Consider the following 18,488-nt stretch of genomic DNA (forward strand, 5'->3'; position numbering starts at 1 on the left):
CCAGCCTGGTCTACAAAGTGAGTTCAAGACAGCCAAGGCTACACAGAGAGACCCGGACTCAAAAAACCAAAAAAAAAAAAAAAAAAAAAAGTTATTATCTGTATGCCTGCACATGCAAATTTATGTGCCGCCCATGCATGCAGATGTCTGTAGTCAAAAGAGGACATCGTCCCCTGAAACTGGAGGACCTGGGTTATGAGCAGCTATGTGGGTGCTGGGAACCAAACATGGGTGCCCTGAAAGAGCTGTAAATGCTCTTAACCACTGAGCCCTCTCTTCAGCCCTGCAAGCCTCTTGTGGTCAGAGACCTTGGCTGTGGTGGTGTGAATGAACATGGCCCCCATAGGTTCAGAGGGAGTGGCACTATTAGGAGGTGTGGTCTTGCTGGAGGAAGTGTGCCATTGGGGATGGGCTTTGAGGTTTCAGATGCTCAAGCCAGGCCCTGTGTCACTCTTCCTGCTGCCTGATGTAGAACTTGACTCCCTCTCCAGCACCGTGTCTGTTTGCATGCCGCCATGCTTCTCACCATGACAATAATGGACTGAACCTCTGAACTATAAGCCAGCCCCAATTAAATGCTTTCCTTTGTAAGAGTTGCCTAGGTTGCCGGGCAGTGGTGGCACACACTTTTAATCCCAGCACTCGGAAGGCAGAGGCAGGGGGATCGTTGTGAGTTCGAGACCAGCCTGGTCTACAAAGTTAGTCCAGGACAGCCAAGGCTACACAGAGAAACCTTGTCTCAAAAAACAAAACAAAACAAACAAACAAATAAAAAAAGAGTTGCCTAGGTCATGGTGTCTCTTCAGAGCAATAGAAACTGAATTCTAGGTCACATTTATGCTTGGTACACACAGGCAATGGAAGAAATACTTGCAATTGTGAAACATTCCCTTAGGAAGATAGTTTTCGATACGTGGACATTAGGCTGCACCTACAAAGCCAGCATTTTCCTCTTTTAATTCAAGATGTCATTCAGTCAATCCCCTTGTTAGTATGTAGGAGACAGAGATATGGGACAGAATTGCATAAAGCAGTTTTCAGAAAGAGGCCTTGACATTTTTTTCCCCCTGCTATTTAGCAATCTGCCAAAGGGTGATTAATTCTGAGGGAAAGGCTCCCTCCTCGTAACTGTGGAGTCAGGAAGGAATCTTCTTCCTTGGCTTCAATATGGTGCTCCTACTATGCCTTTTGGGAAAACTGTTCTTTGAAAAGACAGCCCCTTTAATCTGTAAAAATAGCTCTCTGGAGCCCACAAGACGGTCAGCAGGTACACATGCTTGCTGACAATCCTGAGTTCTGAGTTCAGTTGGACCCACGTAGTGGTGGAAGGAAAAAGCCAACTCCATAAAATTTTCCTCTCACTTCCACAAGTATTTGCGCACACACACACACACCCACACACACACACATGCTACACACAATGCACACATACACAATACAGAGATGTAATAAAAAACAAACAGCTTCTCAGTCGAGCGTTGTGGCACACACCTTTAATCTGGATGTTCAGGAGGCAGAGGCAGGCAGATCTCTATGAATTTGAGGAAAGCCTGGTCTATACAGTGAGATCGAGGAGAGCCAGGGCTTTGTTCTGTCTATAATAAATAAACAACAACCCAGCTCCTCAAGTAGCTGAGCTAGCTCTCTGGGCTAAGCACCTGTAACCAGCCCTGCAATCTTTTCTCTAGAACCCAGGTTTCCAGTCTCCTTTTGGTACTAACTGCCCCAGTCATGTGTGATCACATGGCTAACCTTGACGCATATCAGAACAGAGGACCTTTCTGTTCTGAGAGAAGGTCTCGCTACGCAGTCAGGCTGTCCCAAAGCATGCAGAAGCATTCAGTGGCCTCCACCTACCAAGTGCTGGGATTACAGGTGTGTGCAGCCACACCCCACAGTCCTTCATGCTGCAGTTTTACTAATGAAATCAACAACTACTCACATTCTTCCTTTTGCTTTTTTTTTTTTTTTTTTTTTTTTTTTTGGTTTTTCGAGACAGGGTTTCTCTGTGTAGCCTTGGCCATCCTGGACTCACTTTGTAGATCAGGCTGGCCTCAAACTCACAGCGATCCACCTGCCTCTGCCTCCCGAGTGCTGGGATTAAAGGCGTGCGCCACCATGCCTGGCTTCCCTTTTGCTTCTTATTCCTAAACAGTTGTGTAATTTTTTTCCGAGACAGGGTTTCTCTGTGTAGCCTTGGCTGTCCTGGACTCGCTTTGTAGACCAGGCTGGCCTCGAACTCACAGTGATCCACCTGCCTCTGCCTCCCGAGTGCTGGGATTATAGGCGTGCGCCACCATGCCCAGCTTTGTGTAATTTTTTTAAAATTTATTTATTTATTATGTATGCAGCATCCTGCCTGCATGTACACCTGCAGGCCAGAAGAGGGCACCAGATCTCATTATAGATGGTTGTGAGCCACCACGTGGTTGCTGGGAATTGAACTCAGGACCTCTGGAAGAGCAGGCAGTGCTCTTAACCTCTGAGCCATCTCTCCAGCCCCCACAATTGTGTAATTTTATAATTGGAAAAGACCTGGAGTTAGCATAAGTTTATCAGTTATCCAGAGCAGACCCCTAGCCAATGAAATCACCTGAATGCTTATAACAGATTTCCCTCTTTCTTTCTTTCTTTTTTTAAGACAGGGTTTCTCTGTGTAGCCTTGGCTGTCCTGGACTCACTTTGTAGACCAGGCTGGCCTCAAACTCACAGTAATCGGCCAGCCTCTGCCTCCCAAGTGCTGGGATTAAAGGTGTGCGCCACTACTGCCTGGCTTTTATGACAGATTTCTGGGGCACATCCACAGTTATTCTGCTTCAATAGGCCTTTTGTTAAAAAGCTTGCCAGGTGACTTTAAAGTGCAGTTTGGTTTAGAAAACGCCTCGGCACATGGCTTACCTGACAGGACAGGTGCCGTTTCCTTACTACACGCAAACCTCTCCTCTCACAAGGACCATACAACCAGGCATGCCATATGCTCGTTCTTCCAGTTCCCTCTGAGTATGTGGTCTTTGCTTTACAGGGACATGACCTCTGACAGCTGGCTGCTATTAGTATGATGTGATCAGAAGACCCGTTAGTGAGGTCACAGCAAAGATACATTTGCCACTGAGTTCCTTCTCAATGGAGAAACGTGAATATTTAAAATAATAGGGCCGGGCCTGTAGCTCAGTTAGTAAAGTGCTTGCTTAGGATGCATGAAATCCTGGGTTCCCTCGCCAGCATTGCAAAAACAAGGTGCGGTGGCATATGCCAGTCAACTAGCACTCAAGAGCCTGAGGCCACCGTCCTCGATTACAGAGTGGGTATGAGACCATCAAAGGATATCAGCCTCAAAACAAAAAGAAACAACAACAACTAAATGAACGTAATGTAAAATAGGCTATGTTGTTTTCCCATGGAACTGGGAAGGAGCCATCTGATCACATATTACTTTTTTCTCATCAATTCAAATTATTAAGGACAATGCTACTTGAGTTGCCATAAGTAAAGCATCAGAGAAGGCTGGGGAGATGGCTCAGTGGATAAGAGTGCTTGCTCTACAAGCACGAGGACTTGAGTTCAAATCCCCAGCACTCACATAAAAAGCCGGGCATGGCTGCAGGTGCTGAAACAGAAAACCTCTTGTTCACTAAGAGACCCTCCCTCAAGACAAGAAGGCTGAGGAAGTCAGCCAACATCCCGTGTATGTACAACACGCGGCTACACTCACAGCGCACCCCATGGAAGCTTTGCGTTGCTGTATCGTATCTCCCCGGTGCTCCAGCAGAGTCTCGTACAAATCAGGGGCTCTTGGCTTCATGAAACAGCCTCTCAATGAACAGCATAGCAGTAGTGTTGGTCAGATAAGGTCCATTCCAAACGGCCACGTACATGCTCAGTCGTGAACCCAACAGATTGTAATGTACCTTTCTCTTGGTAACGGCCTGGAAGGCTACGACTGATCTCTCTCCGGAAAACAAAACAGTGACTGGGCCCTGCATCTTTCAGAATGGGAACTTTGTACCGAGGGTGAAAGGTACTCAGGGCACAAAGTTTCAGCATTACTGTCCTGCTGGCCCCACTCTTGAAGCTGCCCTGAGCAGGACTGAACCTGTCTGTGCCTTCCGCCCTTTCCTCCTCACACAGCATGGATAACTAATTTGAGCCCTGCCTCTGTCCGTTCATGTCATGCACTTTTCACAGCCTCAATCATGGCTGAAGTCAAATCTGCCTTCTGCAGGGTTGCCTCTGGGCAGCAGAGCACTGTTAGAGGGAAAATTCCATATCCGGGGCTGCAAATTGATGACAGCTTAACCCCGCTAACAGTGTCCTCTGAGACTCTCCCCTTCTTATGGTTACCTCACTCTCATGCTTCTGCACTTCTCTCCTCCTCCTCCTTCTCTTTCTTCTTCTTCTTCCTCTTCTTCTTTAAAGATTTATTCATTTTGGGCTGGAGAGATGGCTCAGTGGTTAAGAGCACCACCTGCTCTTCCAAAGGACCTGGGTTCAATTCCCAGCACCCACATGGCAGCTCACAACTATCTGTAACTCCAAGATCTGACACCCTCACACCAACACACATAAATTAAAATAAAAATAAATAAGTAACTTCGCTTGGTTCAGACCAAAAAAAAAAAAAAAAAGATTTATTCATTTTATGTGTGTTTTGCCTGCATGTGTGCATGTGCAACATGTGGATGCTTGGTGCCTGCAGAGGTAAGAAGAGGGACTCAGTTGCCCTGAACTGGGGTCACAGATGGTTGTGAACCATCCTCTATAAGAGCAACAAGTACTCTAAACTGAATCAACTCTCTAGCCCTGCCGACTACCTGCCCCTTCCTTCTTTTTTTGTTTGTTTTGTTTTGTTTTTTGAGACAGGGTTTCCTGTGTTAGCCTTCGCTGTCCTGGACTTGCTTTCAGACCAAGCTGGCCTTGAACTCATGGCGATCTGTCTGCCTCTCCTGGGATTACACAATGAGCCACCACACCAGGCCCCTTCATTATTTTATTCAACAAATACTGAGGCCTGCTGGATGGCAGGAGATCTAGGTCCTGGGCTACACTAGTGAACGTAGTCGACACAAATTCCTGCCCTCACAGAGCATATTTTTAGTAGGAAGAGACAGACAATTAACAGAAAGATTATACTCAATGATAGTGACAGATAATATAAAGCAGGGGAGGTGGGGTATACTGCAGAGACTGTAGTTTTTATAGATTCAGTTCCTGTGGATGGCCTATCTGAGTATGTATGCATGTGCCATGCTCACACAGGTGCCAGAGGAGGCCAGAAGAGGGCGCTTGGTAGTCTGGAACTGGAGTTAACATCCTGTTGTAAGCCTCCTGCTGTGAAAGCTAGACACCAAATCCTCAGCAAGCAGCAAGTGCTCTAACCTGAGGGGACGCCTATCCAGCAGCCTGAGCTGCACCCTGCCCCACCCCTGCTGTAATGTTGGTAAGATGTTAAATGTAGCATACATTAGAGCGATGCCCAGAAGTGTGCAGTTGGCTCAGGCCTTCAATAAGAAATGCCCTGTTGCCTATGAAGGGCAGTAATGCTTTGTTGAGAAAACACCCTTTTGACAAAGGCCTCAAAGTAAGGGAGAAGAGAAGCTAAGAGAAGAAACACTGTGCTGAAGAAACAGTGGAGACAGCATTACCATCTGAGCTGAGGAGGCAGGGACGCTATGATGGCGGGTGGGCAGTGAGGGGACCTTATAGAAAGTAATTTCTTTCTTTCTTTCTTTTTTTAAAGATTTATTTATTTATTTATTTATTTATTTATTTATTTATTTATTATGCATACAGTGCTCTAGCTGCACATACACTGCAAGCCAGAAGAGGGCATCAGACCACATCATAGATGGCTGTGAGCCACCATGTGGTTGCTGGGAATTGAACTCAGGACCCCTGGAGGAGCAGTCAGTGCCCTCAACCCCTGAGCCATCTCTCCAGCCCCTCTAGAAAGCAAATTTCGAAGACACTCTCTGCTTCTCATTTATAGATATGCAGTGCCACAGAGCTTCATGAGGTACTGGGCATTGAAGCGAAGGCTTCCTGTAGGTTAGGCCAGGACCCTACAAACTGAGCCATACCTCCAGCTTCTGTGAGGCCAGTTCGATTGTAATTCAGAAGTAGAACCATAAGGAGTTTTTGAGGGACTGGTGCAGATACAGGACAAGCAAGGCAGTCATCAGGCTTGTGGTCTGAGCAGCTGGGGAGGCGGAAGGGTCTCCTGAGACAGGATAGGTTTCAAAAAAGACGGAAGACAAGGACATGGGTGGTTTTGTTTTTTGTTTTTTGTTTTTTTTAATTAAGGGGGAGGTGTCACGGCTAGGTAAGTTTGGGACTTTGCAGCCCATATATGGCACTTTTCACCACAAACATGAGGTCACTCAAGGAGTCGGTTTGGAGTCTGTGCTATGGGTGAAGAAGTCTGAGGACTGGACGTGGTTAAAGCAACTTTCAGAAGCTGGAGAGATGGAGAGCAGCCAGCAGAGACTGAAGACGTAAGCAGAGACTGAGCAAAGTGTACTGCCGCCAAAGGCCAAGGAACCAGCGAATCAGTGTGCTAATGTGTCTGTGGTTTGTTTTGTTTTGTTTTTCTTCGAGACAGGGTTTCTCTGGGTGTATCCCTGGCTGTCCTGGACTCGCTTTGTAGACCAGGCTGGCCTCAAACTCACAGGGATCTGCTTGCCTCTGCCTCCCGAGTGCTAGGATTAAAGGTGTGCGCCACTGCGCCCGGCTAGTGTTTGTTGTTTTAATTGAAATCCCAGATCATTCTACTTTACCAATAAAAGACTCAGGAGCCAGATGCTGTGGTAAAAACCCTGGTAGCTCAGAAAGGCAGAGAAAGCACCCAGCTGACCTTCCCACTCTGCTTATATCCTAAAGGAAAAGGCCCACAATGCTCACTAGTTCAGCTGACAGCCGGGAGGAAGAGGCCAAAAGGTCCAAGGCCAAAGGCTTGCTAGCCCAAAGCCGGAAAAGGCGAAGTTGCTGAGGTGAAGAGCTAGTCAGCTAAGAGCTAAAGAGTAAAGCCCAAGAGCTAAAAGCACCACAGACCCCTTCTACACACTGTCTTAAATCCCCTTAACTCAAAGTCCCTCCTACTCATTAATCCCTGTCAGCTGGTTTCTTATTCGGCCTCTTGACCTAGGGTTAGCTTTATTAAATCCCTGTACAGATAGCTCTTGGATTAACTGTGTATGTATAAGGCTGGCTGAGCCACACCTTATTCACCTGTTTACAATAAACAGAAAGTTCTTGGATTAAGGGTGTGTTTAGGTCTCAACCACAAGAAAGAGGGATTTACAGTTCAACCTCAGGGATCACATTGCCATCAAGTATCTTGCAACAAGTGCCAACCCTAGTGAGAGAAATTCCATTGGTGGAAAGAGATAAGAGGTCTGGGGATGTGGCTCAGATAGTGTGCTGAGGAGAATTTGATCCCCAGAACTGTATAAGTCGGGTGGCACAGGCCTTGTAGCATTTGGGAGGTGGAGGCAAAGGATCAGAAACTCAAGGCCACCCTGGTCCATATAATGAGTTTCATGGGTTAACTAAAGCTGTTGGTGTAACTAGGGTAACCAGCCATTCTAGTCAGCCAATTCTAGTAAGCCTGGACAGTCTGGGATGGGTAGTCCTAGTCCCAGGGACCTGGAAACTTTACTTCTCCCCTGGCCAAACTTGCTTTACTCATTCCCCCCTAATGTTAACCTCAGTGGCCTCCCTGGAACAGACTGAAATTAAATGGAGATCTGCAGTGAGAATTTTTGGTTTCTTTAAAAACATAGAAATGTTATGTGGCCGAGCAGTAGTGGCCCACGCCTTTCATCCCAGCACTGTGGAGGCAGAGGCAGGAGGATCTCTTTGAGCTTGAGGCCATCCTGGTCTACAAAGCCAGAAACCCTGTCTCAAAACAAACAAACAAACAAAAAAGTGCTCACTTTGGCAGCGCATATACTAAAATTGGAACAATATAAAGAAGATTAGCATGGCCCCTGCACAAGGATAACAAGCAAATTCGTGAAGCATTCCCCGGCCCCCCTCAAATATATATATCATGTAATGTTTTTGTTTTAATCCCAGATGTGGGATATAGGGTTGCTTCAGACTGCCCACAGCAGCTGACTACGATTTACCTTGTGCTCTAGCAGAGGTGTGATTGTGTCAGCTGCAGATACCTTCTGCAAGTGTATGATAAATGAAAGAGCTCCAAGAGACTTGGTGATTGCTGTTTGCTCCCGATACTGCTGCTGTTTGCTGTTTGGAGGTATCCTGACAACCAAGATCAATTTTGCCCCAAAGAACTTGGCGCCCCTAATCAATGGAAGTAGTCTAATGATATTGATACCCCCTTTCCTCTCTGACCTTTCTCTCCTACCTAATGTTGGAGGGTTGGAAGGGTTAAGGGTAATGTAAGAGGGAAAAAAAAAATCAATAAAGTAGCCAAAAAAGTCTGGCTAAAGGGTTCAGTTTACCAGACAATGAAACTAGAAGAAAAAGCTGGCACTGAGGTGTCTTCAAGGAGAACAGTTTACAGTAGTGGCTAATAGAACAGCCACAGGGAGATGATGAGTGTGGCAGAGGCAAGGGTGAACAAGATTATAGACCATGAGCTGGTCATGGTGGCACACACCTGTAATCCCAGCACTTCATAGGCAGAGGCAGGGGGATCTCTGTGAGTTCGTGGCCAGCCTGGTCTACAAAGCAAGTTCAGGACAGCCAAGGTTAATGAAACCATCTAAAAAAACCAAAAAAGAAGAACAACAACAAAACCCAAAACACACAAACACACACAGAAAACCCAAAAATAAAGTAAAAGCCTCCATAGATAAGAACTCTAATGAACAGGAAGTTCCTGCCTGTTTTAAGGCAGGTTGCTTGGGAGAGGTCCTGTGTGGTCTTTGCTCAGTTTATGTTTCCCATGTCCTTATTGGTATAACTATTAGATAATTTAGAAGGGAAAGTACTACAGCATACCTTCCTCCTTTTCCTCTTTCATAGGCCTATCCCAACCTTTTCATAGCTAGCACAGATCCCTCACTGGCTCTGCCAATCCTTGTAAAGGTTGTTATTCACTGAGAAGAAACATTTCCCAGCCGGGCGTGGTGGCGCACACCGTTAATCCCAGCACTCAGGAGGCAGAGACAGGCTGATCACTATGAGTTCGAGGCCAGCCTGGTCTACAGAGTGCGGTCCAGGACAGCCAAAGCTACACAGAGAAACCCTGTCTTGGAAAAAAAAAAAAAAAAAAAGAAACATTTCCCAATCTTGATTGTCTCCCTATTCTCTCAACACATACCATAGTTTTAATCACCACCTACCTACAGGAAGCTCTCAAAGTTCATTCCAAGTTAAAATGTTGGCCTTGTTTGGCTATCTGTGCTGGCTAGTTTTATGTTAACTGACACAAGCTAGAGAGAAGGAAGCTCCCATTGAGAAAAATGCCTCCACAAGCTCAGGATGTAGGCAGGCCTGTAGGGCATTTCCTTTTTTTTTTTTTTTTAATTTACTTTTATTGTATATGCATTGGTGTTTTACCTGCATGTATGTCTGTGTGAGGGTGTCAGATCTTGGAGTTACAGACTGTTGTGAGCTCTTAACTGTTGAGCCATCTCTCCAGTCCCCTCCTTTTTGTTTCTCAAGACAGGGTTTCTCTGTGTAGCCTAGGCTGGCCTCCGAACTCACAGCGTACCTCTTCCTCCCGAGTGCTGGGATTAAAGGTGTGCACTACCACGCCTGGCGGGCATTTTCTTAATTAGTGATTGATGGAGGGCCCAGACCATCATGAATAGGGATGTTCCAAAGGAAGCAGGAGGAGCAAGCCAGAAAGCATCACTCCACAGCCTTAGCATCAGCTTACCTCCAAGTTCTCACCTGGCTTGAGTCCTTCAATTGGACGATGATTCAGGAATATATGAACCAAACAAACCCTCCCTGTCACCCCCCCAGGTTGTTTTTGGTTATGGTGTCTTATCATAGCAACAGTAACCCTAAGACAACCCCAAATGCCCACTTAGTATCTGCAACTCGGTACCACTGCCAAGTTTGGTATAAAAATGGACCCAAAGGGGCTGGAGAGATGGCTCAACGGTTAAGAGCACCACCTGCTCTTTCTAGAGGTCCTGAGTTCAATTCCCAGCAACCACATGGTGGCTCACAACCATTTATAATGTAATCTGATACACTCTGTTGCAGATAAAGCACTCATATGCACTAAATAAAATGAACAAATCTTTAAAAAAAAATGGATCCATTATCTCCCTCGCTTCAGCTATTTAAGGCACCTATCAGGGGTTTTCCCTTGATGCTTTTCCTTCCACGGCGACCCACTCCTTCCCTAACCTTTCTCCGATGGCGCCATTTCTTCAGCAAAGTTCATCCAGAGCCTCCAGCAAGCTTGGGTCTTTCAGATATCCACTCTCCCATGGGTGGGTGATGAACTTCAAAGGGCAGGCCCATCTCCTAGGCCTGTGCCTGGCACACAGTACCAGCTCACAGTAACTTGGGCTGAATGTACTTGCCATCTCTGAGGCTTTGTAAGGTGGAGACACAATAACATTTTTCTTTACATATCCAGCAGGAGAGTAACTAGCTCGTCTTGTATAAATGTCTTACATCTGGGGCTGGAGAGATGGTCCAGGGGTTCTAAACTTTTCTTCCAGAGCTTCATTTCCCAGCACCCACCTCAGGCAGTTCGTACCTGTCTAAATCTCCAGCTCCAGGGGATCCGTCACCTCTGGCCTTCAGCGGCACTGCACTCATGTGTACACACCTACACAAACCCACACAACTAAAACAAAATGTAAAAACAAAACAAAACACGTTGATTTCATCTACTCACACCTGTGTATATTTGTATATGTGCACACATCACGGCACATGTCAGAGGATGTATGGGAGCCCGTTCTGTCCTCCCACTGTATGCTTCCGGGGATTGAACTCCCTGTCAGGCTTGGCAGCAGGTGTCATAGCCACTGAACCATCTCTCAACACCTATCTTTGCTTATTTAGTTTTTCGAGACAGGTCTCTCTGTTAGCCTTGGCTATCCTGGACTCGCTCTGTAGACCAGGCTGGCCTTGAGCTCACAGCGATGCACCTGCCTCAGCCTCCTGAGTGCTGGGATTAAAGGCGTGCGCCACCACACCAGGTTCCTAACCCCGATCTTTAATGTCACAGTTCTGTGATTTAGTGGCATGCTTTTTACTTTAGTGAGATGCCAGCCATCTGTTTCTACCCAGTGTGACCGGGATACAGCTATGCTTGCTCATTTGAACAGTTCTTCAACTGCTTTCCCACTGCAATTGCTGATATGACACAGGAGAGTCTGTACAGACTGGAATATCTGAAGTATTTACCACTGACCCAAAGCAAGGTTAGCCAGTCCTGACACTTGTGGCTTGATGGCTGTAGTAGGAAAAGGAGAAAAAGTTCCCACAATACAGACTTCTCAAGACTCGGGAACTGGTGTTCTCATGTGGCCCCGCGAGTGGGCAGAGAAGGTCTAAGTTACCAGATGCTGTCTGTAACACTACAGAGCTAAGCAACCTCTACAAGATGGACACACCTCCCCACTCACTTGACTCCCAGAATCCTAGGTCTTCATCCTTCACATAAAAGCTTGGAAGAATGTTCTAGTTTAATATAAAATACCCAAAGACATGGACTTGACCCTTTCCTTCAATTAAATGCTAACAATTAGTCACTAACAAAAGCCACTTTAGACAATAGACTATGAAGGACAAAGGAAGCCCAAGAAGTTGTATGTTCTAGAAAGAGAAAAGGCAAAGCAAGGAAAGAAACCATCAATAAAAATACACAAAATCACTCGGGAGGCAGAGGCAGGGGGATCTCTGTGAATTTGAGGCCAGCCTGGTCTACAGAGTGAATTCTGGGACAGCCAGGACTATAAGCGAAACCCAGTCTCAAAAAAAAAACAAAACCAACCAACCAAACAAACAAAAAAAACCAAAACCAAACCACAAAATTAGCAGGTCATGGTGGGACACGCTTTTAATCCCAGTACTCAGAAGGCAGAGGCAGGCAGATCACTGTAAGTTCAAGGCCAGTCGGGTCTACAAAGTGAGTCCAGGACAGCCAAGGCTACACAGGGAAACCTTGTCTCCAAAATAAACAAACAAAACAAAACAACAACAAACCCACAAAGGGCCTGGAGAGATGGCTCAGTGGTTAAGAGCACTTGACGGCTCTTCCAGAGGTCTTGAGTTCAGTTCCCAGCAACCACATGGTGGCTCATAACCATCTGCAATGGGATCTGATTGCCTTTTCTGGTGTGCATAAAGACAGAGCAGTCATACATAAAATGCAAGAATAAATACATCTTTTAATAAAAAACCCACAAAATTATTGGGGCATGGTGGTGCACACCTTTAATTCCAGCACTTGAGAGGCAGAAGCAGGTGGATTGCTGTGAGTGTCAAGGCTAGCCTGGTATACAAAGAAAGCCTAGGCCAACCAAGGCTACATAGAGAAACCCTGTCTTGAAAAACCAGAAACAAACAAAAATACACAAAATTAGCTGGGCGAGATGGCACATGCCTCTGATCCCAACACTTGGGAGGCAAAGGCAGGAGGATCTCTGAATTAAAGGCAGCTTTGTCTACAGAGTGAATTCAAAACAGCCAGGGCTACACAGAGCAACCCTGTCTCCGAAAACCAAAACAAAAAACCCCAAACCAACCAAACAAAAAAACCCTCACAAAACTTATGAGAATTAATGGATGTATGTTCCAAGGGTTTTGTTTGTTTGTTTTCTGTTTTTGTTTTTTCAAAACAGGGTTTCTCTGTGTAGCCTTGGCTGTCCTCGACTCACTTTGTAGACCAGGCTGGCCTTGAACTCTCAGCAATCCGCCTGCCTCTGCTTCCCAAGTGCTGGGATTAAAGGCGTGTGCCACCACACCTGGCATGTTCCAAGTTTTTAAGACAGTAATCAAGTGGCCACACAACGAATTAAACACACACACACACCCCCAAGCGTGTCCCTGGGGAATGGAAGAGAGACTGCCAGGACAACAGATCCTTGTTTCCCAGAAAGAGAAAAATTAGGCCTCACAGAAGGACCAGGAGAGAAGGGTTTCTGATTTCTAAAACGCACTCGAAGCCAGAGCCTGATGTTGCTGTCCCAGTGCCTTAAAACCCTGGAGGACGAAGACCCTATGCCAGAAACCTACACGTAACAAAGAAACAAGCATGTGACTAGAGAAAAGCAATTTTCAGGCCAGAAAGGTCTAAACATGTTTACTTCCTATGTCACCAGTCAGGGCTCCATGAAAATAAAGAAACAGTAACAAGAAAAAGATATGGTGCCTAATCAGACCAGCGGTGTGTACAATTTTGGTACCTGGTGGAAAGTTCACAGGAAAACGAAAAACATGTAGGAAAAGAAAACCAACCCTGTAACCAAAACCACACTAGGTTGCGCAAGGGAAGATGGGTGGCAAACACAGACACGAAGGGTACAAAGAATGAAGAGAAACCCAAGTCCTGGCAGCACACAAAGAAGCAAGTGAGCAAGAACCAAGCCAACACCCTCATGCGACTAAGACACACTGGCCATGCCGGAGAGATGGCTCCGTGGTTAAGAGTATTGCTGGTCTTGCGGAAGGTCCAACAGCCAGTGGCAGCTCTGTTTGTAACTACAGGTTTAAAGTCCATGTCCTTTTCTGGCCTCCATGAGTACCAGGTACCCATATGGTACACATACATGCAGGCAGACATATATACACATAAAATAAAAATACTTAAAACAAACGCATATACAGTCAAAGAATCAGCATGGATACCTGCTCTGGAAGACTGATGACTATTTGACTTTATTTATTTTAATTTTTCAAGACAGGGCTTCTCTGTGTAACCTTGGCTGTCCTAGACTCACTTTGTAGACCAGGCTGGCCTCGAACTCAGAGATCCGCCTGCCTCTGCCTTCCAAGTGCTGGGATTAAAGGTGTGCATCACCACACCCAGCTCTGATGTATTTTCTTCCTTTTTTTTTTTTTTTAAGATTTATTTACTTTATTTATTGCATATGATTGCTTTACAAAAGAGGGCAGCAGATCTCATTATAGATGGTTGTGAACCACCATGTGGTTGCTGGGAATTGAACTCAGGACCTCTGGAAGAGTAGGTGGCGCTCTTAACCACTGAGCCATCTCTCCAGCCCCCCAACTCCTGATGTATTTTCAATATCAAGCAGTCATCTGCAGTTCATGAAGGCCTTGACAAAGCAAGCCACATAACAGGATTAATAAATTCTCAAGGTTGAATGAAACGACAGGAGCAATAGCAGCAATATTGTAGCGGTCTCACCAGTGATGGGCATCACCAGCAAACAGTGGGAGAAGAAAACAAAAGCCGGAGGCTGGAGAGATGGTTCAGAGGTTAAGAGCACCATCTGTTCTTCCGCAGGTCCCGAGTTCAATTCCCAGCAACCACATGGTGGCTCATAACCACCTGTAATGAGATCTGGTGCCTTCTTGTGGTGGGCAGGCACACGTGTGGGCAGAATACTGTATAAATAATAAATAAATCTTTTTTAAAAAAAAGTTAAAAAAAAAACCTTAGAAAGAAAGAAAACAAAAGCCAGGCTTTCATCAGAATGTTTATTAAAAATATAGACTGATGGTCCTGTGCTTAAATGTCATTGTGTGTGTACGCTGACTTCCATCAGACACTCTTCAGAAGTACACTCTGAACAGAAGCCGTAAACAGAAACGACTGCCAAGACAGTGCCATTTGAGACATAAGCCCCTTAGAGTTTGACATTATTTACAATTCCATCAACGCTCTCTGAGGCGGACCTCACAGCTTAAGGGCACACTAGGACCACAAGACATCTTTTTGCACTTCCCAAGTAGTTTTATATTTCAGCTGTGAAGGTCAGTTCCCAAAGCCCAACTTGTTCTTAACAAGTAGAGTTCTTATGTCCATTTCATCAGTCTTACACCTTTCTAGGCCAATTCATCTGCAGACAGGAGGAGGAGCTGCCACCGGGTCCTTCATGCCATGCGTCCAGACGCAGTTCCCAATCCTCATATGCTGTCCAACTTCTTTAAGATATATGGAGCTGAAAACAAAAAACAAAAAACCCAAATTAGGTTTTATTCTACCAGTCCACAGGCCTATACTAAAGAATGATAAGATGGGGGAAGATTTATGAAATACGGTTTTAGAAACTTCCAAACTGATCAGACCTCTACCTGTACTACATACCAAAAGGGCTGCCTTGCAAAGCAGCCCGCTCTGCCACTCAGTTCCCGTCACCATAAAGTAAGCACACCCTCACACTACTGCCCTCTGCCTCCTGTGGGGACCTCTGTGTGTGTGTGTGTGTGTGTGTGTGTGTGTGTGTGGTTTTTTAAGACAGGGCTTCTCATGTGTAGCCTTGGCTCTTCTGGCCTCACTTTGTAGACCAGGCTGGTCTCGAACCCACAGAGATCCTCCTGCCTCTGCCTCCCTGACTGCTGGGATTAAAGGCGCGTGCCACTGCACCTGGCTTACTGTGGGGACCTTTTAACCAATTTTGCACTACAAGGAGTTTAACGCAGGCCCATGCACAGGCCAGGCAAACACTTTACCCCCAAGGTATACCTCTGGCTCTGGGGATTTCTTTTTAACATAAATAGGACTAAATTCAAGAGAAAACAAATGGGTATTGGGTTTCACTTCCTGCTGGGAGAAGGCACAGGGCAGGGGGAACCCTCCCCTCACAGGAAGGTAAGCAGAAGAGCAGACACCCACTCTATTTCTGATTCTGTCACCAGTTACTCTGCCGGTTTGATATACAGCAGACACAGAGCTGTCTGGAATACTAAAATGACATTACCAAGCTAGAGAGATGACTCAGCAGTGTCTGCTGTCAATCAAGAGGACCTGAGCTCAGATCCCAGCAGCCACACCTGGCAGTTTACAATTAATTGTCTGACTCCAATGGCAGGGGTACCAACACCCCATCCTGGATTACACAGGCACCTTGCAGACATGGGGTTCACACAGAGACAAGCAAACACATAAACAAAAAAAAAAAAAATTTTTTTTTTGAGACAAGAGTTTTCTCTGGCCGGGAGTGGTGGCGCCCGCCTTTAATCCCAGCATTTGGGAAGCAGAAGCAGGTGGATCGCTGCGAGTTCGAGGCCAGCCTGGTCTACAAAGCGTGTCTAGGACAGCCAAGGCTACACAGAGAAACCTTGTCTCGGAAAAACAAAACAAAACAAAACAAACAAACAAACAAAAAAAAGTTTCTCTGTATAACAAGAGCCCTGGCTGTCCTGGACTTACTTTGGAGACCAGCCTGCCTCTACTTGCCAAGTGCTGGGATTAAAGGCTTGCGCCACGACACCTGGTATAAATAAAAATCTTTAAATAGTGATAAACCAGCTCACATCCAATACAAAGATCACTAAGCTAAGAGTTTCTTGGCAGCTAAGGGGATGGTAAAGGTAAAGCAGTTTCAAGGGGCCGTGAGATGAGCAAGATGATTTGAGTGTTTCTATTCTCCAAGATGCCCTCTCCCGGGTAAGGCAGCAATACAGAGAGAATACAATAAAAGAGGCACCGATTGAGGGAGGCTTCCGCTTCGTGGTTCCCAGTGAAGCCTAAGGCCAATTTATGCCATATTATTGTTGAGCCAAGCTATAAAGCTGCTCACTTTTTAAAACAACCTATGTACAGTTCATTTGTGTATTCTGTGGCATGTGTACGAGTTCATGCATACCTTGGTGCAGGTATGGAGGTCAGAGTACAACTTCCGGGAATTGGTTCTCTCATGCCACCAAATGTGGATCCAACTCAGGCTGTTCAGCTTTACGGCAAATGGCTCTTTTTAATTTGTCAGTGTGCCTTTAATCCTGCATATGTGCCCTTTGGTTGCCGTCGCCCCCTCTCCCCCCGCCCCGTTTTGGTTTTTCGAGACAGGGTTTCTCTGTGTAGCCTTGGCTGTCCTGGCCTCTCTTTGTAGACCAGGCTGGCCTCGAACTCACAGCAATCCGCCCGCCTCTGCCTCCCGAGTGCTGGGATTAAAGGCGTGCGCCACCACGCCCAGCTCGCATATGTGCCCTCTGAACTCAAGCCCTCCTTTGCAAAAGGGAGGTAGAACAAGTAACGAAATTAATGGTGAAATCAAATGACTTGGGTATTCCCCCAAGAAAAGCAATTAATTTATTTCACTTTCTGTACAAACAAACACTAAGAATGCAATTTTTTTTTTTTTTTTTTTTTTATTTATTTCAAAGGCAAGCAGCTAAGAAAAGCACTCGGAACCGAATTAAGAGCTCGGGATTCTAGGCTGCTAGACTGAAGCCGAATTCTAACACAGATCAGGTTTATTCTCTGAATCGCTAAGTGACTTGGGCCACCCACTTCCCAGGGGCTGTTTGTAGGTTTGTAAAAGGACGGTACTGCACTGGGAGCTCCTTAAGCACAGACGTCAGGCGAGCCAAGGTGACTTAACCACGCGCCCTCGGCCACCACGTGCACTTGGCATATCCTCAGGACCCGCAGATCCATAGAATGCGCGCAACCGGGCCGCCCTGGACCTGCAAGCACCTCGCTCTCCCCAGGATGCTCAGCTCAAGGCCCAACGACCGCGTGCAGGGCTGGGGGTGGACGAGTGGCCTCACGGTCACAGCCCAGAAGGACACTCACTGACTCGCAACAGGGCCACGTAGATGAGGAAGTTCCGAACGGAGGAGATCACATCCTCGCGCATCTTCCGCTTCATTTCCTCGGGGTCCAGCTTCGGCGCGAGACCCTCGATGCGGAACATCACGGCTCTGCCTCCAAAGCTTGCAGGCGCTGCACCCTGCTCACCTACAGTGGCCGCCTCGCACCCGGAACTCAGCCAGACTCCACTTCCTGTCCCACCCCTCGTTTTCGTCCTGCGACGGGAACTTGCGAGGGACAATCTTCCTCTTGCCCTCATGCTTATGAAGCAAGGCGACCTGAAGGGGGCGGCCGCAGTCTTAAAGTCTCTGAGTCTTGGGTGGATCCGAACTGGTTTGGAGTTTTGTTTTTGTTTTTTGTTTTTGTGCGTGCGTCGGTGCGCGCGCGCGCGCCCTTGTGTGTGTTTGAAGTCGGCCATGTTGCCACCTATAAAGTTCTTTTATGCTGTCAAGTGGAGAGGTGTGTGCAAAAGCACCATCATAAGTAATAATACGGAGGACCTTAGTACTTCATGAATTACACATGATAATCTTCGTTTCCTAGGTTTGATTTTATTTATTTATTTATTTATTATTTTTTATTTATGGTTTTTCTAGACAGGGTTTCTCTGTGTAACCTTGCCTGTCCTGGACTCGCTTTGTAGACCAGGCTGGCCTCGAACTCACAGTGATCCACCTGCCTCTGCCTCCCAGAGTGCTGAGATTAAAGGCATAAGCCACCATACCCGGACCCTAGGTTCGAAATTTAAAGCACACCAGTCTGAAACAATTTAGTTAGGAATGTAGTTCACACGCCAAAGCGTGTACTTAGCATGTATGAAGCC

At 46.4% G+C, this 18,488-nt stretch overlaps 1 protein-coding gene and 1 non-coding gene across 2 annotated transcripts; one reads left to right on the plus strand and one right to left on the minus strand.

Moving 5' to 3' along the window:
- Window positions 1–7,923: 7,923 nt before the first annotated feature.
- LOC127208251 (U6 spliceosomal RNA) lies at window positions 7,924–8,030 on the plus strand. Its single transcript, XR_007833087.1, has one exon. It is a non-coding gene; the product is annotated as a U6 spliceosomal RNA (small nuclear RNA).
- A 6,563-nt stretch (window positions 8,031–14,593) lies between these two features.
- Tomm5 (translocase of outer mitochondrial membrane 5) lies at window positions 14,594–17,855 on the minus strand. The gene is made up of 2 exons (XM_051157501.1): window positions 17,648–17,855; window positions 14,594–15,071 (listed from the first exon to the last, which is right to left on the minus strand). The coding sequence occupies exons 1-2, from the start codon at window positions 17,766–17,768 to the stop codon at window positions 15,037–15,039; spliced, it is 156 nt and encodes a 51-aa protein (XP_051013458.1). The 5' UTR covers window positions 17,769–17,855; the 3' UTR covers window positions 14,594–15,036.
- Window positions 17,856–18,488: the final 633 nt, after the last annotated feature.

This window comes from Acomys russatus, chromosome 2 (genome assembly GCF_903995435.1).
Source record: "Acomys russatus chromosome 2, mAcoRus1.1, whole genome shotgun sequence".
Classification (NCBI taxonomy): Eukaryota; Metazoa; Chordata; class Mammalia; order Rodentia; family Muridae; genus Acomys; species Acomys russatus.

Coding starts and splice junctions, on each gene's coding strand:
- Tomm5 (XM_051157501.1), bottom strand. CDS start 17,768: ATGTTCCGCATCGAGGGTCTCGCGCCGAAGCTGGACCCCGAGGAAATG. Junction 15,072..17,647: donor CGTGGCCCTGTTGCGAGTCA/GTGAGTGTCCTT, acceptor TTTTGTTTTCAG/CTCCATATATCTTAAAGAAG.